The sequence below is a fragment of the Saccopteryx leptura genome, chromosome 6, assembly GCF_036850995.1.
Source record: "Saccopteryx leptura isolate mSacLep1 chromosome 6, mSacLep1_pri_phased_curated, whole genome shotgun sequence".
Taxonomy (NCBI): domain Eukaryota; kingdom Metazoa; phylum Chordata; class Mammalia; order Chiroptera; family Emballonuridae; genus Saccopteryx; species Saccopteryx leptura.
In genome coordinates this window covers 128,447,727-128,472,744 of record NC_089508.1, presented here as the reverse complement: position 1 = coordinate 128,472,744, position 25,018 = coordinate 128,447,727, and the positions used below count along the sequence as shown (strand labels likewise).

Here is a 25,018-nt window from a genome sequence, read left to right as displayed (position 1 = left end):
CCCCGAGAGCTTGGGAGTGGGGCAGTTAACCTCCAGCTGAGGGCATGGGTGTAGGATAGGTGTGAGCAAGGAATCAGACAGCGAGTAGGGGGACATGGGTGGGAGGGATGCTGGTTCACAGAGAAGCTGGAGTGGGTTCCTGCTACCTGGAGCCCCTCTCCAGGCTGCAAGGAGGAGATGGGTGCAGAGGCTCAGACTTTCAGGCTTCCTGACCCCACCCACCCCATGTTGTGAGGGTTCAGTGAGTGCCAACCCTGGCCTCCCCACAGCCCTGTCTCCCCACCTCTCCTACTCTTGGTCCTGTATGCCACTGAGGGTAAAAGGGTCTGTCTGATCCCATTAGGCAAGAGGTCCCTGGAAGGTAGAGTGGGCCTTGCTGCTGACGCTGTGAGGAGGCCCAGCCCCCCCCCTACCACCACCACCACCACCAATGAACACAGCCTAGTGCCCAACTTGTGTATCCTCCAGCTTCAGAAAGGTCAGGAAGGGTTTTTGTCCAGTGACACCCTGGGGATAGCCTAGGAGATGCTCAAGAAGGACCAACGTGACAGCCACAGTGGTACTGCCTCAGTCTTGGCCTATGTCCGTTCCTGCCCTCACCCTCCCAAATTCTCATCCTCTCTTCCCTTGTCCACCTGCCCCCCCCCCCAACATCACCTACTGAACAGGCTGTATGTTCCTTGTTCTTTTGCAAAGAGGGCCTGACGGAAACTTTGCCCTTGAAATCAAACATTCAGATGGCCGTGCTGCCTGTAAACCTCCACAAGCCGGTGCCAGGGTGGGCTGAGGGGTGGCAATGATACCTTGCTCCTGCTCTGGCCCCTGGGATTACCTACTTGTGGAGCCTCCCAGCTGGTCCCCTGGACACCCCACAGGTAAGCAGGAGGAGAGTTACCATTTATTGATACAGCCTATCATGTGCCAAGTGCTTTACAAACAGTCACCCTTTGAGAACATGTATTTTCTGATGAGAGGCTCTTCATCCCACGGGGGAGAAAACAGGCTCAGAGAGGGAAAGGGACCTGTTCAAAGTCACACAGCAATGCCAGGGCCAGAATGCAGGTGCCCTGCTTTCTTTTTATCACACTTTCCATCTCCAAGGTGAGGAGGGAGTCAGAGAGGCATGGAGCCAGAGAGAGCTGTGGTTGAACTGTGGCCCCTCTTACGGTTTCAGGTGATGCCCCAGAGGCCCTGCCCATCCAGCTGTCTGCTACATCTTTCTCAAAGCCCTGAGGCTGATCCCAGTGCTGGGTCAATGTGGGGTGACCCTGCACTTGCCCAGGGCCCTGAGAGGATATAGTATGAACATTGTATGGGGACTGAAACTCCTATGAAACTGTGGTGCAGAGGTAGAAGATAACCAACCCTCCAGGGCAGGATTGAGTGACCTATGAACCCCAAGACCCTTTGAAGTCAGTGGGAAGTGTGGGAAGATTGGCAGGTCATTTGGAATTTTTCTTTTTTTTTTTCAAACTGAGAGAGGAAATCCAGCTACGGAACCAGAGATAGTTCTACAGGGACAGAACAAGAATTGGCTGGGCCTGGGCCTGGGCCTGGCTCAGGGGAGGCCTGGAGCTGCCAGGCCATGGGGCAGCACCAGCTCCATCCTTGGCTCTTGGTGTTTCACGCAGCATCAGCAACTGGGAGCTAGAGCCCACAGTGACACTGCAGCTCAGCTGCCACCCTGCCCAAGGAGAGGTGGGGTGATTATATGGGGCCCAAGAGGTCAAGCTAAAAAGAACCTTAAAAAACACCCAGTTGGCTCAGCGGTAGAGCGTCGGCCTGGCGTGCAGGGGACCCGGGTTCGATTCCCAGCCAGGGCACATAGAAGCGCCCATTTGCTTCTCCACCCCCCCCCTTCCTCTCTGTCTCTCTCTTCCCCTCCCGCAGCCAAGGCTCCATTGGAGCAAAGATGGCCTGGGCGCTGGGGATGGCTCCTTGGCCTCTGCCCCAGGCGCTAGAGTGGCTCTGGGCGCGGCAGAGCGATGCCCGGGAGGGGCAGAGCATCGTCCCCTGGTAGGCGTGCAGGGTGGATCCCGGTCGGGCACATGCGGGAGTCTGTCTGACTGTCTCTCCCTGTTTCCAGCTTCAGAAAAATACAAAAAAAAACAAAAACAAAACAAAACAAAACAAAAAAAACACCCAGCTCATCCCCATTTTATAGGTGGTGAAATGAGGCCCAGAAAGACCAGTCGATTTCAAGAATAAATGTAGAGACTCAAGCTCAGGCCTCCTGTCTGCTGAGGGTGTCTGCCTAAAGCCCCCGCTAAGCATAGCTGAGTGCTGGTGTCTAGAGGGGCTAGGCACCAGGGGCCCGGCTTCTATGTGTGTACCAGGATGCATCTGGCGTGTGCCTCTGCATATGCCAAGGTCTCTGTGTCCCTCTGTCTCTCTGCATGCACTTGTGTGCAAGACTTGGGGGGCCATGGCTGGAGGAGGTTGGACCTATTCCTATAGTCTTGGGAGGCTTTCCTAGGCTGAGTAGAGAGGGTGAATCCTGAGGGGAGGGGGAGGAATGGGGACTTTGCTCCCAGAGGAGAGGTAGAGAGACCAGAAGGAAGGCTGGGGCAGAGAAAGGGCCTGGGGCTAGCTTGGTACAGGGGAAACAAAGCCAAGCTGGGGTGTGGGTACGTGGAAGTTGGAACATGCTTAGTACTCATGTGGGCCCAGCCCTCTGGTCACCCCAGGGGTCAACTTCAGGGGAATTAGTCACATGACATGGCACTTCTCAGCTGATTGCTTCAGGTCCCCCAGTGTGGCCTGGGCTTTGTCCTTGAGTGAACCAAGGTCTAAACCAGGAAGGCTGGCCAGCTGCCCAAGGACCGAAGCCCTCTCCTCCTCCTCCTCTGTGTCTTCCTCGATCATCTTGGCCAGGTCCCGGGGTAGCTCCACTTCTCCACCTGCCATCTGGATCTGGCTCTCATCTGTCTCGTTCTGAAGAGAAGGGGCATTGGGCTGGGGTTGGAGGTGGGGACCCCAAGGCGATGGGGTATGGAAGAGGCCTGGACAGGGTTCCAGGCTCCTAGAATCTTGAATCCCAAATTCCAGTAAGTTCAGCTCCCACCACCACATCCCAGGATCAAGCTTTGGACACTTGGACTTTTATACCACCTTACTTCAGTCTGAGATACTGAAGGTATGACATTAGCATAGTGAGTAAAGATAAAATGAGAATACCTAGGAGTCAACCCATTCTAGTCTGTCATAGTTGACTGTTGTTAACTACACAGAAGGACATTACCAATAATAGTGATGAGTACTATCCGTCAAACACCTATTAAAACATTATAAAGCTGATATTGAGCTGAGTGCTTCTAATTCTCACAGTGACCCTGTGAGGTAGGTGTTGTTTTCTCAATTTGACAAATAAGGAAACAGGTTCAGATCATTTCAGTAAATAATATGCCCACAATCATACAACCTGGAAGTGGGAGAGCTAGATTTAAACCTATGTCACTGATACCAACACTCGTGCTCTCTTTGCAAGGCATCTGATGGTCATCGCATTTCCCTATCCCTTTGGGGACCCTCGGTCTTTCCACTTTATGTCCTCCTCAGTTACAGCCAAATCTTCCCTCTTCTACTGGATGCAGCATTCCCTGATGGCAGGAGTTGTGTCTCATGTTAACACAGGCGTTCGAGGGATGACTCCATTCCTAGCTGTGTTTAACCCAGTTACTGCCCAAAAGGGCAAGCTTTCTGGACCTGTTCTCTCTCTGAGAGATGACAAAAGACTGGTGCCCCACCCTGGCCAGATAGCTCAGTTGTTTAGAGCATTGTGCAGATACACAAAAGTTGCCAGTTCTACGTCCAGGTCAGGGTACATACAGGAACAGATTGATGTTTCTGTCCCTCTCTTCTCTCTCTCCCTTTCTCTTTCTTTATAATCAATAAATAAAATAAAAAACAAAACAAAAAAATGGTGCCCTATGGGGTATCAGGGCAGCCAGGAGCTCAGGAAATATTTATTGAATGAATGGGTGTGATAGTCACATATCTGATCTTCCAATTTAAGTGGAAGGTTAAGGGCGGTATACTATTGCACTGTATTTCTGTTTCTCCTCAGAGTCTAGCATAGCTGGGGCACTAAGAGTGGCTTCTGCCTCAGTCCTCTCCTTAGACAACAGGAGTAAGAGCACTGACAGCTCACTAGTGGTGCAGTGCTAGGGAGACAGTCCTTCTGGTTGCTTGGCCAACCAAGGAGATGCTTTGCTCTCTGCAGACAGACTCACACCCTGGAAATCAGCCCAGGGCCCTAGGGCAGGCTCAGCTCTCACAAGCTTGAGCTCCATCACTCACTGGCTGAATGATCTCAGCCAAGCCCCTTAATCTATCTGAATATCCTTTTCCTTATTTATAGATGTGGGTGATAGTTACCTGGCAGAATTATAGAAGGGTTAGGTAAGGGTGTGAGGGTCAGGTGCCTGGCATACAGAGGGTGCTGCCTTCTCTTCCCCATCCCGCCCTCCCCTGGTGTTCTGAAGCCCCAATGGCCCTCCTCACCCCAGGGTAAAATGTGTTGCCTTCCAACTCTTCATCTGCCTGGGCACGACTCTTCTGGGGGAGTGTGGGTTGGAGGACAGAAAGGGCCCAGAGTGGGTCCAGAAACACAAACTTGTCATTCTCCAAGGGACTGGGCTGCCCTTCCTCACCAAGCCCTAGTCCTAGGCAGGCTCCAGTTAACTGTGACCAATTTCTGTGTGAGCCTTAGGAGCTGAGTGTCACAAGTCCCTCTGGGGGGTGAGGCAAAGGAGTTCCAGGGCAGATGTGGCTTGCAGTCCTGGCTCCAAGCTTACCTTGGGCAGCCGGTATTTGTCTCGGAAGTGGCTCCGCAGCGTGGCCCGTTCTGCCTTCCTCTGTGTGAACTGTGCATCTCGCTCCATCCTGCAGGGTGGGGGGTGGGGCACCGGGGGCAGAGTCATTGCCAGCTAAGGGGATAGGTGCCTGTGGGCCTGTATGTCAAGAGGGTACTGGGACCTGGCAGTTGTCATTGGTCTTCGCCGCCTGTCCCTCCATCACAGCGCTCATTCTAGTCTTCACACCCAAATCTGGACAGAGCTATGGGAAGTGAGTCAGTCTGTCTGGCCTCCCTAATATATGTACCTCTGACTTGGTCTGTCCTTTTCATTCCTGACAGGTTGTTTTGGAGTGTGTGTGTATGGGAGGGGGCATTCAAAACAGATTTGTGTTCCCGTTCAGCTCCATTACCACTTTTGGTGTGTCTTTGAGTAAGTAAGTCACTTACCTTCCTCTTTTGTAGACTGGGGATAAGATTTTGCAACTCACAAAACTGTTATCAGTGAAGTGAAATAATTATAGCTAACATTTAATGATTTACCATGTGTGGTAAAGTGGTAAAGTGTTTACTTGTGCTAAGTGGTTTACTTGCGTTAACTAATTTAATCCTTATAAATGTAGAAGGCATGTTATACCATTACCATCCCTATTTTACAGAAGGAGAAATCAAGGCACAGAGATCTGGCTGGGTAGTTCAGTTGGTTAGAGTGTCATCCCAATACGCCATGGTTGAGAGTTTGATCTCCATGCAGGGCACATACAAGAATCAACCAATGAGTGCATACATAAATGAAACCAAAAATCAGTGTCTTTCTCTCTTTAAAATTCTCCTTTCCTCTCTCTCTAAAATTCAATCAACAAACAAGAAGAAAAAGAAAAACAAGGCACAGAAAGGTTAAGTAACTTGCCTAAAATCACCCAGCTAAAAAGAAGCAAAGCCAAGATCTGACCCAAGCCACTCTGGGAGTCCAGCCCTTAACTCCACTCCAGCTGCCTCTTTGTCCCAGCACTGTCCTCATACCAGTGGCCTCAATATCTATGAGTGCCCCATCTCAGGACCTGTCTCCCTGACTCCGAGCCCCTCTGAGCGGCACCAGCATGGTGTTTCTTAGAGCCTCAGGCTCAGAGGAGCTCCATTTGGAAGACGCAGATCGGATTAAAGGATTATTTGTTTCGTCAGGTATGCACGTGCCCTCACGGGTCCCAGGCCTCTATCTCCCCTGCCCCCACTTCCTCTGGGACCAATGAGAATCTGTGGCAGGGTCCCAGATTCTAGTCTAAATGTTGTGGCTGGGTTAGGGAGGTGCGGGGGGGGGGCAGTTTAGAAGTGCACATGCCAGCCTCTTAGCAGTCTAGAAAAGTGTGTGTGTGTGTGTGTGTGTGTGTGTGTGTGTGTGTGTGTGTGTGTGTACGTGTGTGTATAAGGGGGTCTTGGGGTCTGAGACTGCTCCAGGGGCGGGCCGGGTGGCTGGGGGCTGGAATCGGGGAGAGGGTCTTTGGAGCCGGAAGGGGTCTCACTCACTTTTCTTCCACCAGTTGCTTCTGATACTCCTCGTACTCCTCTCGGCTCATGCCCTGTGCTTCGGACGCCGACTTGTCCCCATCCTCCTTGTCTTCGCCGCCCCGCAGACTCCCGGTGAGATTCTTCAGCTGGCCGCCCACCATGGTCTTTACCATGAACGCCATGGTCTTCTCTGGCGTGGGCACTGGGCGCCGAGGACCGCGCGCCGGCAGCGGGCACTGGGCACGTCCGCGCCTGTTTCAGCACTGGGGCTTGTGGACAGCTCCCGCCGCCGGCCGCCCGCTCTCCATCCCCCCTTCTACAGCCCGGCCGGCCCCGCCTCCATCTCGCGAACCCTTCCTCACCCGGGGCGGGGGGCACGCACGGGGCTGAGGAGGCTGGACCACGTGCCCGCGCTGCACTCTCGCCTCTCCCACGTGCTTCCTTCAATACCAAGCTCTGCCAGGCACTGCTGACAACGGATTAGGGCCTTGAGAGGTGGGGTCCCTCCCAGGGGGAATGGGCTGTGCAGATACGTGCCCCAGAACCCTGCTTCCTACTCACCCTAGAGAGTGCAGTGAAGGGCAAATATCCAGCCCTGGGCTCTACCCCATCATTCTCCCCAACCTGCTGCCCCAGCAGCTGCTCAGAGTGCTTCCCCCTGGAAGAGAGGGAGGGAGACCAGAGAGCAGGGAATCCCAGTTATGGCTCCAGTGGTGACCTCACAAATCTCTCAATCACCCGCCTGCCCCTCTGACCCCCGGAGCTGAAGGGAGTTGGGAGAGCGATGGTGATGCTGATGCTGGCTGGGTTGTCCCAGGATGGGCAGCTGGAGATACCTGTCCTTGTTCTGATGAATTTGGGGACAGAAATATACACAATGGTGACTTTCTCTGCCTCCATAATCCGAGGCTCAAGGTCTGTGGGGTAGCGAGTCTTTTGGTGACCAAGCCGACCCTTGGCCTCCTTGCCTGCTTGAGGCCCCTTCCCAGCTACCTCTCCAGAGGATGCGGAAGCCTTCAGAGAGATAAAGGCAACCTGGAAGATAAATGAGCGAAGCAAAGTGTAGGGAGAGGAATTCATTTTTCCTAAGGTTGGTGCTCACCAGAAGCTGAGGTAGGTAGGAGCTGAGCACCTCGAGGGGAGATGCTGGTCTAGCCCTTCACCCTCAGATACTGTGCACTCCCAGTGATGAGATGTGGACACTCCTTCAGGGTTCTGAGGCAGACCATGCAGGCATGCTAGGTGATGGAGGCTGTCTCCTCAGAACCCCCAGGGCCCTAAGGATGCATGGAGCAGGACCAGGGGAAGGTTGCCCGTGGGCAGACCATCTTGAAGGCTCTTGTCTAGCTCCTGCCTGTTGCCAAAGAATGGAGAAGAGGTTGCTTGGGCCTCTTCCTTTGGGCTTTTGAGAGCAGGCTTTCTATACTTATTACACTCAACTGCACCACAGCCTCCCCTGCTCTGGGACTTTTTATGGCTCCTCTGGCCTGCCCCATCAGGAACACACTTTACCCCTGGCATTCAAGGTCTGTCCAGGTGGCTCTATGGCCACCATTGCACTTCTACATGACACACAAACATGTCATCCTTCTACCTCACACCTTTGCTGTTTTCACCTAGAGGTAGTCCCCTCTTCAACTCTGCTTTTATTGCATGACCTGTGCTGATGCAGTGGATAAAGCGTTGACCTGGAATGCTGATGTCGCTGGTTCAAAACCCTGGGCTTACCTGGTCAAGGCACATATGGGAGTTGATGCTTCCTGCTCCCCCTGACTTCTCTCTCTCTCTCTCTCTCTCTCCCTCCCTCTCTCCTTGTCTCCCTCCCCTCTAAAATGAAGAATTAAAAACAAATAAAAAACTTTTTTATTTTATTCATTTATTTTATTGATTTTAGAGAGAGGAAGGGAGAGAGAGGGAGAGACAGAAACGTCAATCTGTTCCTGTATGTGCCCTGACTGGGAATTGAACTGTCCACCTCTGTGCTTCAGGACAGTGCTCTAATCAACCAAGCTAGGGCTTAAACTCTGCTGTTTTTTGTTTGTTTGTTTTAAGCGAGAGAGACAAGAAAGGAGAGAGATGCCTGACCTGTGGTGGCGCAGTGGATAAAGTGTCAACCTGGAAACGCTGAGGTTGCTGGTTCAAAACCCTGGGCTTGCCTGGTCAAGGCACATATGGGAGTTGATGCTTTCTGCTCCTCCCCCCTTCTCTCTCTCTCTCTCTCTCCCCTCTCTATCATGAATAAATAAAATCTTTATAAAAAAATTAAAAAAAAGAAAGGAGAGAGATGAGAAGCATCAACTCATAGTTGTGGCACCTCAGTTGTTCATTAATTGCTTCTCATATGTGCCTTGATCAGGGGGCTCCAGCAGAGCCAGTGACCTTGAGCTTTAAACCAGTAACCTTTGGGCTCAAGCCAGTGACCTTGAAGTCATGCCTATAATGCCACATTCAAGCTGGCAATCCCATGCTCAAGCCAGCAACCTTGGGGTTTTGAACCTGGGTCCTCAGAGTCCCACGCCAACACTCTATCCACTGTGCTACCACCTGGTCAGGCTCAACTCTGCTTTTTTTTTCTTTTATTAATTTTTAGAGAGGAGAGAGAGAGAGACCGAGGGAGAGAAGAGAGAGAGAGAAGGGGGAAGGAGGAGCAGGAAGCATTAACTCCCATATGTGCCTTGATCAGGCAAGCCCAGGGTTTTGAACCGGCGACCTCAGTGTTCCAGGTCGACGCTTTATCCACTGCGCCACCACAGGTCAGGCCTCAACTCTGCTTTTAAAGCTCAGCACACTTCACTGCTCCTCCAGGACCACCCGTGCCTACCCTGATTCGTCTTTTCTTGAAACTCCACCAACAAGAACTATCAGTCCCATTTCAGAGCTCCTCAGCACATCCTGCATCCCTAAATGTTTCATTCATTCAGCAAACACCCACCAGGCAGAAATGGTGCCCCCCCCATTCCCTCTGTATTGATGTCTTCATTTGTCAGGCTGGAAAACCAGTCACTTCAACGACCCATATCAAATGCACCTGCTCAGTGTATTCCCTGATCTCCCCAAGTCAAGTCAAGTGCTTTTTCTTGTACTGTTATAGCCTCTGAGCTTCCTGTCAGCACGGCACTGACCACACAGGGGTGACTGTTGGGTACTTGTCAGTTCCTCACACTAGAGAGTGATTTCTGTGTTTGCGGGATCCAGAGGGGAATCAGTGGCTAAGTAGGTGGTAAGTGGTTGCCTATTGAAAAAATGGGCACCACTCACTGCCAGTTGGTAGACCAGGCAGGTGGACCTGGGTCTAAAGCACCATCTCTCAAATCAAATGGCTGTGCCCCAGAACCAAGCCAGGTAGGTGTGAAACGTCCTGCCCATGGGAAGGCCCACCTGAAGGGCATGTTGAAGAAGAAACCTACAGTTTGGGTGAGGAGGAAGAACAGGGAGGTGGTGGGCTGTGGACATGAGGAGGCCCCTAGGGGCTGGCCAAGCAGTCAGGGGTCCTTGGCTGTGGCTCTGAAGGGGGAAGTTCTAAGGTCCTGGATCAGCTTCTTACCCAGAAGGAGGGAGGGGACCTGTAACCTAGGCCATTGTGGGCTCCATGTCCCTCTCTCAGGCTTGGGGTGCTCTGGTTTCCATCCAGGGCACTTGGAGAGGGGACAGAGTGCAAACTGTCTCCCCCACTCCAGCTTTTATATCTTCATCTGTGGGAACAGCTGGTAAGGCCTGGGGCCTGGGTTCATCATGGGGCCAAAAGTTGTTGACATGAGAAGAAGAGAGAGAGAAATAGAGAGCAAAAGACAGAGTGATGGGAAAGGCCAGGGAAAGAGCAACTGCTCCAAGTGATTCTGGGCATAGTTCACCCACATTCCTCTTCTAGTCATTGAGGGCATTGGACCACATGATCTCCAGAGCCTTACTGGCCCTGAGTCTGCGGGACTCTCCAGAGAGCAGAGAGGGCAGAAAGAAGACGAGATGTGTCCTTGCACGCACGAGTGCCTGCACACACAGATATAAAGACAGGCGTGCCTTCCCAGGATCCCAGGAGCGGAGGGCCAAGACAGGAGGGCCTGGGCTGCAGAAGTATTGGAAGAAGGGGCTGAGCTTTGATCTCAGGGATGAAACCCCCATGGTGTCCCTTCCTTCCCCTTTACTGCTGGGCCCCAGAGGTCCTTCTGCAGAAGGCTGAAGCTCTGGGCCAGCTTTAAGAAATGATGCTTGATGCCCACAGGCAGCTAGCAGACCTGAGCTCTTGAAGCCATGTGAGTTGGTGCATCCCTGGTGGAAGTAAAAACTAAGGGAGAGGACTCATTACCCCTTCTGGTCACACCCAAACTGACTAACCGTGTTTCATAATTCCCAGAGGCGGCACTTGAGTGGGGAACAGGCACCATCCATAGGGCCCCATCTTGGGGATCCTTCTTACCCCAAACCCTCTTCCTGGACCCTGAGACAGCTATAATTCAGAGAAGGATTTCCCTAAAGCTATATGTCTCAACCCCGGGCTTCCTGGGTTCTGCCTTCCAACCCTATCTCCCAGGAAAACTCTTCTTCTTCGTCCCATTTCCCACTCCCAATCTAGATGGGGGTACAAGGACTGGGCTGCAGCACAGTGTTGAGCCTACAGCCTCCCTCCTCCTTGTCAGCAAGGTGACCCCCTGCCCCCCACCTGCAGGGCTCTATGGCTAGCTCCAGAGACCAGTCCTAGAGTAGGAGACTGGAGGGGGCAAAAGAAATGCAGCCCCCCCTCCAAGAACCCCATCAAAATGTCCCCTCCTTCCAGGAGCTCAGATTCACTAACCCTGACTAGGGTGAGAATGTTGGGTGAGGGCTCTACCAGGGAGAATTGCTTTTAAACTAGGACTTTCAGAACTTTAAACTTGATTCAGTTAAATTCAGGTTGACTTGATAAACCTAACACTGCTCCAGCCCCTCCCTAGGTGCTGAGGGCTGGGGGCTCAGGAAAGGGTGGAAGGACTCAGGGCTGATTGAGGAACTTCAGGCAGAGAAGCAAGTTGGTGGAGTGGGGCTTCTCTTCCCTCCACTTCCTGCCCCCTCCTGCCCTATGCTCTTACCTCATCTCATTCCAGATCTCGGAGCAGAGTCCACTGTCCACAGACCAGGGTGCTGACCTGGGCAGAGTCCTGCAGGAAAGCAAGCCCCTTCTCCAGGGCCCAGGGCACAGTCCCTCTGTTCTCAGAGCCCACTGTCCCCGGGCTCTACAGCCCTCTTCTTTCTACAGGCCTTACCAGATGACCTGCCCTCCTCATTGTGGACACTTTGAGTGTATCTGACCCCTGTCCATCTCGGCTCCTGGATTCCCCCTCCTCTCAAACCCCTCTCTCTGAGGGTGGTCCCTCCCTCCCCCCAGACAGTGGCTACTCCTGAGGTTCCAAAGAACCCCCCTCCACTTTCCAGAACTGGTTCTGCCCTGAAGGAGGCAGGGCTCAATTCAGTCCTTTTTTCCCCACTTCCCCCAGGGCACAGTCCAAGCTGTGGCCAGTGCCAGTCAACTTCCTGTCTTGCTGGGTGACATGGTGAGGGAGCCTCTCTGGGGTGGATAAAATCTGGCAGGAAGGACCCTGAGTTGGAAGTAGGATTTGAGAGACCTAGCCTTGGAGTGTGGTGCCCCTCCCCTCATCCCTCTCCCCCATAGCCCAGCCTCAGTTGCTCTGGCCTGAGGACTGAAGAGTCAAACCTCAGATTCCCAAAGCCCAGCAACCCCACAGGAGTCACCGGCCTCTTCTACCCAGTGCTAAACATCTTGGCTGAGCTTATCTCTCAGGCCCCCTCTCAGGCTGGGCATGCCATGAGGCATGGCTCCCTGGGGAGAAGCCAGATGACAGTGGAGGAGGTGAAACAAGGACTTGGCTGCATCTGAGCATAAAGCGAGCCATGTGTGAATCGAGTCACATGTGTAACTACATACAAATCAGCACTCAGTCTATTTCTGTCACTTGTCTGAAGATCCACATCTGAGTACCTGGCACCTCCTCTCCACAGCCCCAGCTACGAGCTCCTTGGGCATTCACTTGTGCACAGCTATCCTCCCATATAAGCCTCTGCCTAGCAGGTCCACTTCATCATGTGACCTGCAGTGTCTCACCCCTGCCTTCCTTTCCCTCCAGACTTTGGGGGACAGTAGTTCCCAACTATAGTGCTTGTTCCTCTCTCTTGGGACACAGGGAACCCCCTGGCACCATGGGCCCAGTGCCCAGGGAGCTCAGATTCTCCAGCCTGCATGGATGATCCAGGGGCCACTGACCAGGCCCCTTCAGAGCCAACCTGGTCTGGGGATCCCAGCTGCTGCTTCCATCGCCTCTTGGCCTGAGCCAAGCTGCTCAGAGAGACCCCATGGGGTTTGGTTTTGTCTGTTCGATGTGTTCTCCAGGTCAAAGGTTCTTTCCCCTGGGGGACAGGTGCAGAGCTGGGACAGCCAGCCAGCCAACTGGGGTGGGGCAACAGATCTCTCCATGGGGGGACTTCTTGGAAAGGGGGCAGAAAGGCATGGCTTCTGCCACTAAGACTCTCCCCTGGAGAGGTGTGTAGGGGATGGGGTGGGGGCAGGAGAGTACCTGGGCCCCAAGGGCTGCTTAGCTTTAGCCTCTATCTCCCAATTGGGTAAAGGACTTCTGATTCGAAGGGCAGAGGATCCTATAATACTGAAATGAGCCCCTGCTCTCTTCCTGGTCTTCAGGGCTCAGCTTCGGAACTATGTCTTCCCTGGTACCCAGGGCCAGCCTAGCCTGTAGCCCTTCCAGCTGCCTCTCCAGGCTGAGCTGCTCCATCTCCAGGAAGGTCTGTCATGAGCCTGGAGGAAGAACACAAACACTTGGGCCTGAAACCAGTGGGAGATCTGGGGCAAGGAAAGCCTTCCCGCAGGGCTTCCCATGAACCGAAATGACCTCCTTGACTATACGTTCACCGAGCCAGGGAAGAGCCTGGTTATTCCATGGTTCAGCCTCCAGGCCCTGCAGTTTCTGGGCCCCTGAGCCATGCAGATCCCTCAATTCTCTGGCTTCTGTCTGCGCCTCTCCTCCACTCAGGTAAGTATTCTTGGCTGTTTAGGATCCCGTCTCTGTGCTCCACAGAGCACAGAGCCTCCATCCAGCCAGGGGGTTCCTTGAGGACAGGCCTGGCTCTGGTTCACCTCTGCTCCCAGCATTGCCCAGCATGAGGCCTGGCTGAGCAAAGCTCAGAAAGCAGGTAGAGGTCACGATCAGAATGGCAGGTCTGCTGGCACCATGACATGAGCAGAAGCATCTGGTGAGGGCAGGAGTCCCCAGGCTGCCCCTCCCTCTGGGTCTGACAACTCTTTTGGACCTGGCTGATTCTGACTGAAGATCAGGAAGGAAGATAAATCCTGGTTGTCTGGAAGGAGGGCTAGATAAGGGAAGGGAAGACCTCTGCCCCCAGCAGCCCACTCACACAGCCCTCCTCCCCTCCCCCACTTTGTTACGTTTCAGGCGGGCAAGAGAGCTGTACGATCTTAGGCAGCTCTGCCCCTTGTCTTGCTTACTTCGTAAGAAAGGTGGGGCCTGACCTGTGGTGGCGCAGTGGATAAAGCGTCGACCTGGAAATGCTGAGGTCGCCGGTTCAAAACCCTGGGCTTGCCTGGTCAAGACACATATGGGAGTTGATGCTTCCAGCTCCTCCCCTTTCTCTCTCTCTGTCTCTTTCTCCTCTCTAAAAATGAATAAATAAAATAAAATAAAATAAAAATTTCAGCCTGACCTGTGGTGGCGCAGTGGATAAAGCGTCGACCTGGAAATGCTGAGGTCGCCGGTTCAAAACCCTGGGCTTGCCTGGTCAAGACACATATGGGAGTTGATGCTTCCAGCTCCTCCCCTTTCTCTCTCTCTGTCTCTTTCTCCTCTCTAAAAATGAATAAATAAAATAAAATAAAATAAAAATTTCAGCCTGACCTGTGGTGGCGCAGTGGATAAAGCATCGACCTGGAAATGCTGAGGTCACCGGTTCAAAACCCTGGGCTTGCCCGGTCAAGGCACATATGGGAGTTGATGCTTCCAGCTCCTCCCCCCTTCTCTCTACCTCTCTCTCTTCTCTCTAAAAATGAATAAATAAAAAATAATAAAAAATTAAAATAAAAAAAAGAAAAGAAAGGTGGGAGGGTCAGACAAGCAGATGGGTGGGCTGTGAGGGCTGACTCTCCCCCACAAGCCAGAGGTGGGCTTCCAGTGAGTAGGAAAAGTGGATCATCCTGGGCTAGAGCCATGGAAGCAGGCAGAGTGACACCCACAGGTCCCCAGGGTGCTACTGACAAAAAAGACCAGGCAGTGGCCACTTCCTCAGCATGCCTCTGACCCTGTCACTCCCCTCAGAAACCTTCCATGACTCCCCCAAGTGCCCAGAGTCTAAAGACTGAAGACTTGGCGATCACACAGCCTCACTGATTGCACCAACCGCAGATCTCTCCACGGACTCTCCTTTATACCCCTTGCTCCCTTTCCCTGAACGTCCCTCATAGCTGTCCCCTTTCCTCGTGCCCCACAGCTCCCAGATAGGAGTACTAAGGGGGCCAATACTTGAATAAAAACTTCTCATATTTTGTCCCATTTGAGACTTTCAATAACTTCGCAAGGCAGGCAGGAGGGAGGAAGTGACTGGCTCCACACCCAGGGTCCCTCAGAAGGTGTGGTCAGACCTGACCAGGTGGTGATGCGGTGGAGAGAGCATTGGCTTGGGACACAGAGGACCCAGGTTCGAAACCCCAAGGTTGCCAGCTTAAGCATGGGCTCATCTGGTTTGAACACGGGGTCGCTGGTTTGAGCATGGGATTATAGACATGACCCCATGGTCGTTGCTTGAGCCAGGGGGTCACTGGTCAAGGCATGTATGAGAAAGCAATCAATAAACAACTAAGGTGCCACAACGAAGAATTGATGCTTCTCATCTCCCTTCCTACCTGTCTCCCCTAAAAATGGAAGATGTGCTCAGGATGATTCATTAGGTGCCATTTCTTGGCTCTTACTTGCCCAGAAGGCCCTCACTTGCCAAGGTTCTGGTAGCTGTGGAGACCGCAAAGAAACTTCCAGGGGCCAAAAGCATGGAGGGGCCCCACATCTGTGCAGACCAAATCTGGGTCTCTGGGAGTGAAGCTGCTGTTCAAGGACATCTCAGTGGCATGAAGGAGTGAGCACCTTGCAGAGGGAGCTCCCCACCCGCTGCCCCATGTAGGGGGAATTGTCCCCAAATTGAAGTCTCTGGCTTGCCTGGCCCTAGAGGGGGCGAGCAGCCATAGGGTGTCAAAGTGGCATGGAGGCATCTACACACCTGGTCTATGCCAGCCCTCCCAGGTGTGTTCTCTGGGTCAATTAGGATTCTTTGCGGGGGAGGGTTTCATGTGTGTGCTACCCGTGTGTGCAGTGTCACAGGTGTGGGTTTCATGTATGTGCTGCCATGTGTGCAGTGTCACGGGCATGAGTTTCATGTATGTGCTGCCTGTGTGTGTGGTGTCACAGGCGTGGGTTTGTTGAGGCCATGGGTAACAGGTTGCACAGCATCTCTGCAGCTCTGAGCCCTGTAATCTGCACACCCCACTCACTCGAAGGACCCACAAAGCTAAAGAGACTGCATGCAGGTGTGACATACTCTGCTCCCAGCAGTGATCTGTGCTCTAAAGGGATGTGGCTGGTTCCCAAAGTCCTGGTAACAAGAGCCCGGCACCCAGCTAGCTCCATCTCTGTAGGAACTTGGAGTCCAGTAGGACCACACAGGACCCAATACCTTTCAGTGGTCACAGTAGGGGTGGTCTCAGAGGCTATTCTGCCTAGGCCTTCAGTAGGACATGTCTCCATGGTCTAGCTTGAATCTACCTTAGCAGAAGAGAGAGGGGCTGGAGAGCAAGCCCTTCCTGGCAGAGTGTGGGAACTTCAAGTTTACAGAAGAGGCTGATGGTCTTTCTGACTCTTCCCTAGGGGAACAGAGGCTGGACCCGAAGTGGGGTTCCGCCTCCAATCCCCTAGGCCCACCACCTCCTCCCTCTGTCCTTCCCTCCTTCCTCTTCCCTTAAACTCCAAGTCCCCCTGTGTCTCAGGGTTGGGCCTGTCCTTCCTGTTCCTCTGCCAAGCTTGGACTGGAGCAGGACAGGTCAGGACAGACAACATGAGATGTGTCCTAGCGCAGTGGTCCCCAACCCCTGGGCCGCGGACTGGTACCGGTCTGTGGGCCATTTGGTACCGGTCCGCAGAGAAAGAATAAATAACTTACATTATTTCCGTTTTATTTATATTTAAGTCTGAACGATGTTTTATTTTTAAAAAATGACCAGATTCCCTCTGTTACATTCATCTAAGACTCACTCTTGACGCTTGTCTCGGTCACATGATACATTTATCCGTCCCACCCTAAAGGCTGGTCCATGAAAATATTTTCTGACATTAGACTGGTCCGTGGCCCAAAATAGGTTGGGGACCACTGTGCTAGCGGACAAGGATGGGCTGTGCAGAAGGCTCTGGGAAGTTAGGCGAGGTCCTGGCTCACAGACACAGGCTCACAGACACAGACACTGCTCACAGTGGCATGCCCCCATCACTGCCCCGTTCAGCCCAGAGGGAGGTGGCACAGTGCAGGGAGCAGCCAACTCCCAGCCATGCCACTGGCGTGTGCCTCCTGGCTATGACCTTGAGCCAGTTACCTCACATTTCTGAACTCCCACTTCCCCATCTTTGAACTGAGGATAATAACTGAAACTATCTCATAACATTGTTATGAGGGTTAACTAAAACAAGGACTGTGAAGTGCTTGGCACTGTTCCCGGTATAGGAAGCTCCGCTCCATAAATGTCAGTAATTATTCTAATTGTTATGAGCTGAGGGATGTTTGCGGAGAGACTGCTGAACTGGCGCAGCTACTGGGGTGGCAATGGGCTGGGGAGTGAGGGGAAGCCAGTCATCTGGAGAAAGGGAGGGGTACTGGCAGTCAGACAGCTGGTGGAGGGTGAGAAGTTTCCACAGAAACTTCTGGCCTCAAATCTCAGGCCAGTACACAACTGTGTGCCCTTGGGCAAGTCATCGTCACCTGTAATTGGGGACAAATAAATCCTGACTTCTCAAGAGTGCTGGGCATTGCCTGACCAGGTGGTGGTGCAGTGGATAGAGTGTTGTCCTGGAATGCAGATGACTCAGGTTTGAAACCCCAAGGTCGCTGGCTTGAGCGCGGAGTCACTGGTTTGAGCATGGAATTATAAACATGGCCCCATGTTTGCTGGCTTGAGCCCAAGGTCATTGGTTTGAACAAAGGGTCACTCACTCTGCTGTAGCCCCCCAGTGAAGGCACATATGAGAAAGCAATCTAAGGTGCTACAAAGAAGAATTGATGCTTCTCATCTCTCTCCCTTCCTGTCTCTGTCCCTTGGTCTAGCTTGTCTCTCTCTCCCTCCCTCTCTCTCTCTCCTTGTCTCACTTAAAAAAAAATAACCACCTGACCAGGCGGTGGCGCAGTGGATAGAGCGTCGGACTGGGATGTGGAAGACCCAGGTTCGAGACCCCGAGGTCGCCAGCTTGCGGGCTCATCTGGTTTGAGCAAAGCTCACCAGCTTGGACCCAAGGTCACTGGCTCGAGCAAGGGGTTACTCAGTCTGTTGTAGCCCCATGGTCAAGGCACATATGAGAAAGCAATCAATGAACAACTAAAGTGCCACAACGAAAAACTGATGACTGATGTTTCTCATCTCTGCGTTCCTGTCTATCTATCCCTCTCTCTGACTCTTGCTCTTTCTCTGTAAAAAACAACAACAAAAAACCATGTGGAAGACTGCAGGGTGCCCAAATGAGGTGGGGGCTTCCTGGTGGAGGGTGGGATGGGGGAGTGCACTTCAAAGTGAGGAAAATGTGACCACCAAGGTGGCTCTAGCCTGTGCGACTGAGAGGAAAGGGTGAGGACAAAGTGAGTGTGAGAATTATTGGTGAGGTGAGGCAAACAAAGGAGCCCTCTTTTGTAGGAAGGAGGAAAGCAGGGAGAAACTGAGGCAGGGTTGGCAGGAACCAGGGGAAGGGAGATCAGAAAGCCCACCCCAACTGGCTCTTTACCCCTGCATCCTGCCAGCCTTCAACCTGGCCCAGGGCCCAGTCCCTGCTAGAACTTTCTGGAGACTGTTTGCTCTGTGAAGGCCAGGGCTGGGGGTGGGGAGACTCAGAGGCTGCCAGGGCAGAGGTACTGGGGGCCCTTGGAAGCCAGCACTGCCTCTGAGGTGATCGCAGGAGCCAAGGACTGCCCAATGTCCACAACACTTATGCCTTCAGCCTCCTGTGGCTTGTTCATGGGACCTCGCCCCAGACTGTGGACCCCTGGAGCCTGATGCAGCCATTTTTCTTGGAGCTGGGCACGGAAGGACATGGGGAGGGAGTCTGCTAGAAGGATCAATGAGTGAAAGAGTGGACAACAAGCATACACTGGTCGCTCTGCTCCCTGACATGGTCTGTGCCACCCCAGCCACTCCAAAGCAGGGAGTGTGCTGTATGCCTGTCACCCTGGCCTCGAGGCTGAGCCTTGTGCGGTGTTATGAGAAACAACCCTTCATTGACTGCAAGCAGGATTGGGCCAAGACCTCAAGAGAGGGCCTGTCCTCTTAAAGGGATGTTCGTCCGGTCTCAGGAACAATGCCATGTCTCAGAACTTACATCTCATAGACAGATGGATGCATGGGGTCTGCTTTGTCTGCTAGGAGGCTGTGCACCAGACCCATGGCTCCACTATGAAGGGTAGGCAGGCCTTGGCATGGTCTGGGCAGACCTATGTTTTGGAAACAAACCATGGTTCTGGACTCATTTTGTGCCTCAACCCCAATCCTAAGACTCTTTCTTTCTTTCTTTCTTTCTTTCTTTCTTTCTTTCTTTCTTTCTTTCTTTCTTTCTTTCTTTCTTTCTTTCTTCTTTCTTTCTTTCTTTGTGTGGCAGAGACAGAAAGAGTCAGAGAGAGGGACAGATAGGAAGGGAAAAATGAGAAACATCAATTCTTCGTTGTGGCTCCTTAGTTGTTCATTGATTGCTTTCTCATATGTGCCTTGACCGTGGGCCTTCAGCAGACCGAGTAACCCCTTGCTCAAGCCAGCGACTTAGGCTTAAGCTGGTGAGCCTTGCTCAAACCAGATGAGCCTGCACTCAAGCTGGTGACCTCGGGGTTTCAAACCTGGGTCCTCCGCATCCCAGTCCGATGCTCTATCCACTGCGTCACCGCCTGGTCAGGCCTTGCTCACTTCTAATGTAAGCTCCTTTCTATTGCAGAGGTCCTTATAAATCCTCAAACATCTCTTTGGAGAAGATGAGGTAGAAGACAGACTCTTCGTAGGTCCGGGTTTGGAAGGCCCTGAACACAGACCTGTGGACCAAGACCCTCTCCTGCTTCTACCCAGCACACATGCAGGTACAGCTGGTGTCTCTCTGGCCGCACAGCTGGCTATGAGGGTGCCTTCTCCAGGTACCCCCCCCCCCCGTTCTAAGGCATGGCCACAGGCCTGACCACATGGAGCCAGGAGAGTAGACATTTGTGCTGATCCAAGTTGCCTTGCGTCTCTGTGTCTGGGACTCAGCATGTGAGCATGTGCATGTGCATGTTCATGGGTCCAAGAGGCAGGGGTGGGGGCAGGGGAGTATCCTCCAAGCAGCGGCAGAAGGGGTAGAAGAGAGAAGCTCTAGAGCAGAGAAGGAAAGAGGCAGAGTGGAGAAACTGAGGCTGGTGGACAGGGGTATAGGGTGGTGGGTGGAACAGAACACAAGCCTGAGGGGTGGGGGTTCCTGGGCCCCTGGCACTGCCTGCCCCAGGCTTAGGACCATCTCAGGCAGAGGCTGGTACTGGCAGGCCTATTCCTCACCAGCTCACAGCCACCCCACATCATCAGCCGTCAGCCACTCCAGCACTCAGAGGAGCCCTGAGCATGGCTGGTCCCTACCCGAGTCCTCACTTCCAGGATGGCCACAGGATGGTAGTCCAGACCCAGGCAATGCCAGTCTAGGTCCTTTGAAGCTGCACTTGTACTCAAAATTTAGCTGAGGAGAGTGGCCCCCACCTCAGGGCTGTGGGGGGTCAGAAGCAGGAGGAGGAGAAGGCAGAATGTGGGGTCAGGGCCACTGACCACAGGCATTGTAAAAAGACCTGGCATTAGGGCCCAGAGTGGATGCCTAGCTGGGAGGCCATAGAGGGTCTGAGCCAAGCCAATGGGAAGAAGCCAGGTACTAGCTGGTGGCTGATTTTGGGTACTGTACTCTCCCTCCCTCCCCACACAGACTTTCTGTTCCTTCTGGGCCTGACCTCAGTCTGACAGGAAGCATCTGACCTCTGTCTCTTGGCCAGTCTGAGCTCTGCCCCAGCTCCTGAGTTCAGGCCATCTTTCCCCCTTCCCTCTGCTTCTTCAGCTGAGAGACCTCAGGAATCACAGGGATAAGCCCACCTTTCAGTAACCCTGGTTTCTCTCCTTGGCTCAGGAGGGGCCTCCTACCTACAGATGGCTGTCCTGACCCTGTGGCCAGCATCCATACTCCAGCCTTCCCTGTCCTATGCTCTCCATGGTCCATTCTCCGCTCTCTACCCAAAGGCTCCTGTCTCCGAGCAGTCAGGTGTCCCCAGCAGGTGAACTAGGTGAAAAAGATACAGAGACACAGCAAACACATGCTACACGTCAGCCATGTTTGAAGCCTCATTTTAACCAGCCAACTAGGGTGCAGGGGATGAAACAGCAGTTAATTAAATTAAGGGATTATTGTTAAAATTTTTCTGGAGTAATAACAATATTGTGATTATATTTTTAAGAAGTCCTTTGTCTTACCTGACCTGTGGTGGTACAGTAGCTAGAGCCTTGACCTGGAATGCTGAGGTCACCAGTTCAAAACCCTGGGCTTGCCTGGTAAAGGCACATACGACAAGCAAGCAATGAACAACTAAGATAAAGCAACCAGGAGTTGATACTTCTTGCTCCATCCCCCTCTCCTCTCTCTGTACAATTAATCAATAATTTTTTTTTTTTTTGCTTGCCTGACCTGTGGTGGCGCAGTGAATAAAGCATCGACCTGGAACGCTGAGGTTGCTGGTTCAAAACCCTGGGCTTGCCTGGTCAAGGCACATATGGGAGTTGATGCTTCCTGCTCCTCCCCTTCTTTTTCTTTCTCTCCTCTCTAAAATGAATAAAGTCTTTAAGAAGAAAAAATAAAAAGTCTTTTAAAAATATATTTTTAGCAATAGAGAGAGAGAGAGACAAACAGGAAGAGATAGGAAGGGAGAAAGATGAGAAGCATCAACTCGTAGGTGCAGCACTTTAGTTATTCATTGACTGTTTCTCTTATGTGTCTTGATTGGGGGCTCTAGCTTAGCCAGAGACTCCTTGCTCAAGCCATCAACCTTAGGCTCAAACCAGCGACTTATTTTTTTTGTGTGTGACAGGGACAGAGAGAGACAGGGAGAGGGACAGATAGAAACAGAGAGAGAGGAAGACAGAGAGAGATGAGAAGCATCAATTCTTTGTTGCAGCACCTTAGTTGTTCATTGATTGCTTTCTCATATGTGCCTTGACCGTAGGGCTACAGCAGACCAAGTGACCCCTTTCTCAAGCCAGCAACCTTGGGCTCAAGCTGGTGAGCCTTGCTCAAGCCAGATGAGCCCGCACTCAAGCTGGCAACCTTGGGGTTTCAAACCTGGGTCCTCCGCATCCCAGTCCAACACTTTATCCACTGAGCCACCACCTGGTCAGGCAAGCCAGCCACTTTTGGGCTCAAGCCAGCGACCATGGGGTCATGTTGATGATCCCACGCTCAAGCTGGCAAGCCTGTGCTCAAGCCAGATGAGCTCGCACTCAAGCTGTTAACCTTGGGGTTGTTTTTTTTTTAATTTTTATTTATTTATTCATTTTAGAGAGGAGAGTTAGAGTGAGAGAGAGAGAAAGGGGGGAGGAGCAGGAAGCATCAACTCCCATATGTGCCTTGACCAGGCAAGCCCAGGGTTTTGAACTGGTGACCTCAGCGTTCCAAGTCAACGCTTTATCCACTGCGCCACCACACGTCAGGCAACCTTGGGGTTTTGAACCTGGGACCTTAGTGTCCCAGGTCAACACTATCCACTGCATCACCACCGGGCAGGCAATAAATAAAATCTTAAAAAATAATAATAATAAAGAAGCCTTTTGTCTTTTGGAGAAACGTACTAATGCTCTCTGGAGAAATCAATATAATGACTAGGATCTGCTTCCAAACACCCCTGAGCTCCATGGGCATGGGCAGCACAGCACTTGGCCTTGAACTGATGACTGTTCAGGTTGGAAGGTGGATTCATCATGTTTTTCCCTTTACTTTTTATATGTTTGATAATTTCCATAATTAGCAACATTTTTTTTTAAGTAGGTAATCCGCCTGATCAGGCAGTGGCGCAGTGGATAGAGCGTCGGACTGGGATGCGGAGGAGCCAGGTTCAGGACCCCGAGGTTGCCAGCTTAAGCGCGGGCTCATCTGGTTTGAGCAAAGCTCACCAGCTTGAACCCAAGGTCGCTGGCTCCAGCAAGGGGTTACTCGGTCTGCTGAAGGCCCGCGGTCAAGGCACATGTGAGAAAGCAATCAATGAACAACTAAGGTGTTGCAACGCGCAATGAAAAACTAGTGATTGATGCTTCTCATCTCTCTCCATTCCTGTGTGTCTGTTCCTGTCTATCCCTCTCTCTGACTCACTGTCTCTGTAAAAAATTAAATAAATAAATAAATAAAATAGGTAATCCTGTATTTCAAGTATTTTCATTCAAATAAATGTCGGTTTTCCAGAGCAGCTCATTGGACAAGAACTCTGGGTCATGGATTTGACTACTTTGTAAGTTCTTGGTAGGATTCAGCTACTGAAGCTCTGAAAATTAATTACAATCCAGGCTGTCCATGGAACATTTTAGGACACCTTCAGGGCCAGCAGAACCATGGAAGGGGATCCTGCCCTAGGTCTGCTCCTACCCCACCTCCCGCCGGGTAAAAACTGCTCCAGCAGGGCCTTCCAGTGGGTGACCCCTGTTCTCCATGCCTAGTGGGTGCTTTTGCAATCCAGTCCCTGCAGTGTGAAATTATATGGCTGTCCATCCCCCACCCCTACCCGGCCCCCTGTTCTGAGACACACTCCCCCTACCAGGGCCGCTTGCCTCTCCCCAGCCCTCTGGCTGCCCAAGAGCTTCTTTTGCCCCTGCTCTGTCTCCCCAGCTCTACTGGGGCATCCCTCTCACTTACCACCTGCTACCTGGCCAAGCTCATCTCTGCCCAGGCTGGACTCTGACCCTCACATCCCTGTTTGCTGCTCATCTTCTCCCTGGAGCCACAGGCCCAAATGAATATCCATCTCTGCAGAGGACATCCCTGCTTAGATGTCACATAAGCCCCTGGATGACATGTTCAAACCAAACTTCTCTCCTCCAACCCCCAGCTCATCCTCTCCCAGGGCTGTGGTCTTATGGGTGGCGGGTACTCTCCTTGTGGAGCCGCAGGGCTGGAACCCCCCAGATCCCTCTGCTTCCTCCATCAGCATCTGCCAGCAAGCCCTCCCGTCTGCCTTGGCCCTCTCACACGACTCTCCCCAAGTCTCCCTGAGCCTACATTCCTAACTTGCAAACACAGAGATAATAATAGCGTCTATCTCCGAGAGTTGTTTGTAAGGTCACATGTGGTAGTACACCTACCCACTGTGCTAAGAGCGGGGCCTGGCAGACAGTGAACGCTCAGGGCAGTGAAATACCAGCCGTATTCATGTTCCTCTCCTCCGATGGGCTTTCCCAGCCCAGGACACTGTCAGTCACCTGTCTGACTGACCACAACATCCTCACCATCTCCCTGCCTCCACTCAGTACATGGACCCCCCCCCCCAAGCCAGATTGCAATAAGAGGGATCATTCTACAATGCAGATCTAACCATGGCACTCCTCTGCCCTAAGCCCCTTAATTGCTCCTGGTCATCTTGGCATAAAGGTAAACTCTTTGTGGGGCCTGCAAAGCCAGTTGGGTCTGGGCTCTGCTCTTTCTTCAGCCTTTCTCGCTCCCAACACCACCACCCCCGTACCTTTGCCCCAGCCACACTTGAGCACGTCACCACCTTTGCCTAGACAGTGCCCTTCTTGTGCCAGATGGTTCTTGTTCTGCGTCCCTGCTTGTCCTCCAAGGGTCTGAGAAGCTGCCTCACACCCCTGTCCCACCTCCTCTATCTCATGGTGTGGTGTGGGCTGCAGGAAACTCCCACTAGGTGCTGAGCCCTAAGCTGAGACTTGAGTGGGTCCCCAGCAGATCATGAGCTCCTGGAGGGTAAGAACTATCTTGCTCACCCATGATGAGCCGGTGGCCAGCACAGAGCAAAAGGGAAGGATGAGAGGGAAAGAAAGCAGAAAACAAGAAACTATAAACCAAGGGAGAGAAGGGGGGAGTAATGAAGCTCACACGCCACCCAGCGGGTGGAAAGACTAGGAGCATCCGGACTGCCTGCAGCTACACTCCCTACAGGGCCACCGTGGGACTGTCTCTCATTCCTGTCACACCTGGTCCAGTTGTGTTAGGGTGCCTGCCTGGCCCCTCTCAGGACCCATGGCCATTAGCACCACTGTTTGTTTCTAAACCAAGCTGGGGTGGATAGCTGGTGAAGTCCCATTGTCAAAATTCCCCCAACCCTGCCTTCAGTGAAGTGAGGAGTGGACCACTGTATCAGCAGCTGTAATCAGTTCCCCATTCAGCACCGTGCCTACTGCATGACTCCCTCTCAGGACAGTCTCTC

The 25,018-nt window shown here is 52.6% G+C and overlaps 2 protein-coding genes across 2 annotated transcripts; both read right to left on the bottom strand.

Annotated features, from left to right (window-relative positions):
* Positions 1-885: 885 nt before the first annotated feature.
* CPLX3 (complexin 3) lies at positions 886-6,724 on the bottom strand. Its single transcript, XM_066343421.1, has 3 exons — positions 6,320-6,724; positions 4,797-4,884; positions 886-2,934 (listed from the first exon to the last, which is right to left on the bottom strand). Exons 1-3 carry the CDS (start codon positions 6,481-6,483, stop codon positions 2,710-2,712), a joined length of 477 nt encoding a protein of 158 aa, XP_066199518.1. The 5' UTR covers positions 6,484-6,724; the 3' UTR covers positions 886-2,709.
* Positions 6,660-20,525, bottom strand: LMAN1L (lectin, mannose binding 1 like). The gene is given in 16 exon segments (XM_066343675.1): positions 6,660-6,767; positions 6,863-6,959; positions 7,528-7,603; positions 7,606-7,655; positions 9,680-9,771; positions 10,444-10,576; positions 11,375-11,433; positions 12,551-12,625; positions 12,627-12,697; positions 12,969-13,089; positions 15,305-15,358; positions 15,360-15,429; positions 15,900-16,001; positions 18,468-18,660; positions 20,199-20,304; positions 20,307-20,525. Coding segments are annotated over 16 exon segments (1,509 nt in total). The 5' UTR covers positions 20,409-20,525.
* Between the last annotated feature and the right edge of the window lie 4,493 nt (positions 20,526-25,018).

Coding starts and splice junctions, on each gene's coding strand:
- CPLX3 (XM_066343421.1), bottom strand. CDS start 6,483: ATGGCGTTCATGGTAAAGACCATGGTGGGCGGCCAGCTGAAGAATCTC. Junction 4,885..6,319: donor AAGCAACTGGTGGAAGAAAA/GTGAGTGAGACC, acceptor CCCACCCTGCAG/GATGGAGCGAGATGCACAGT. Junction 2,935..4,796: donor ACAAATACCGGCTGCCCAAG/GTAAGCTTGGAG, acceptor CCTTCTCTTCAG/AACGAGACAGATGAGAGCCA.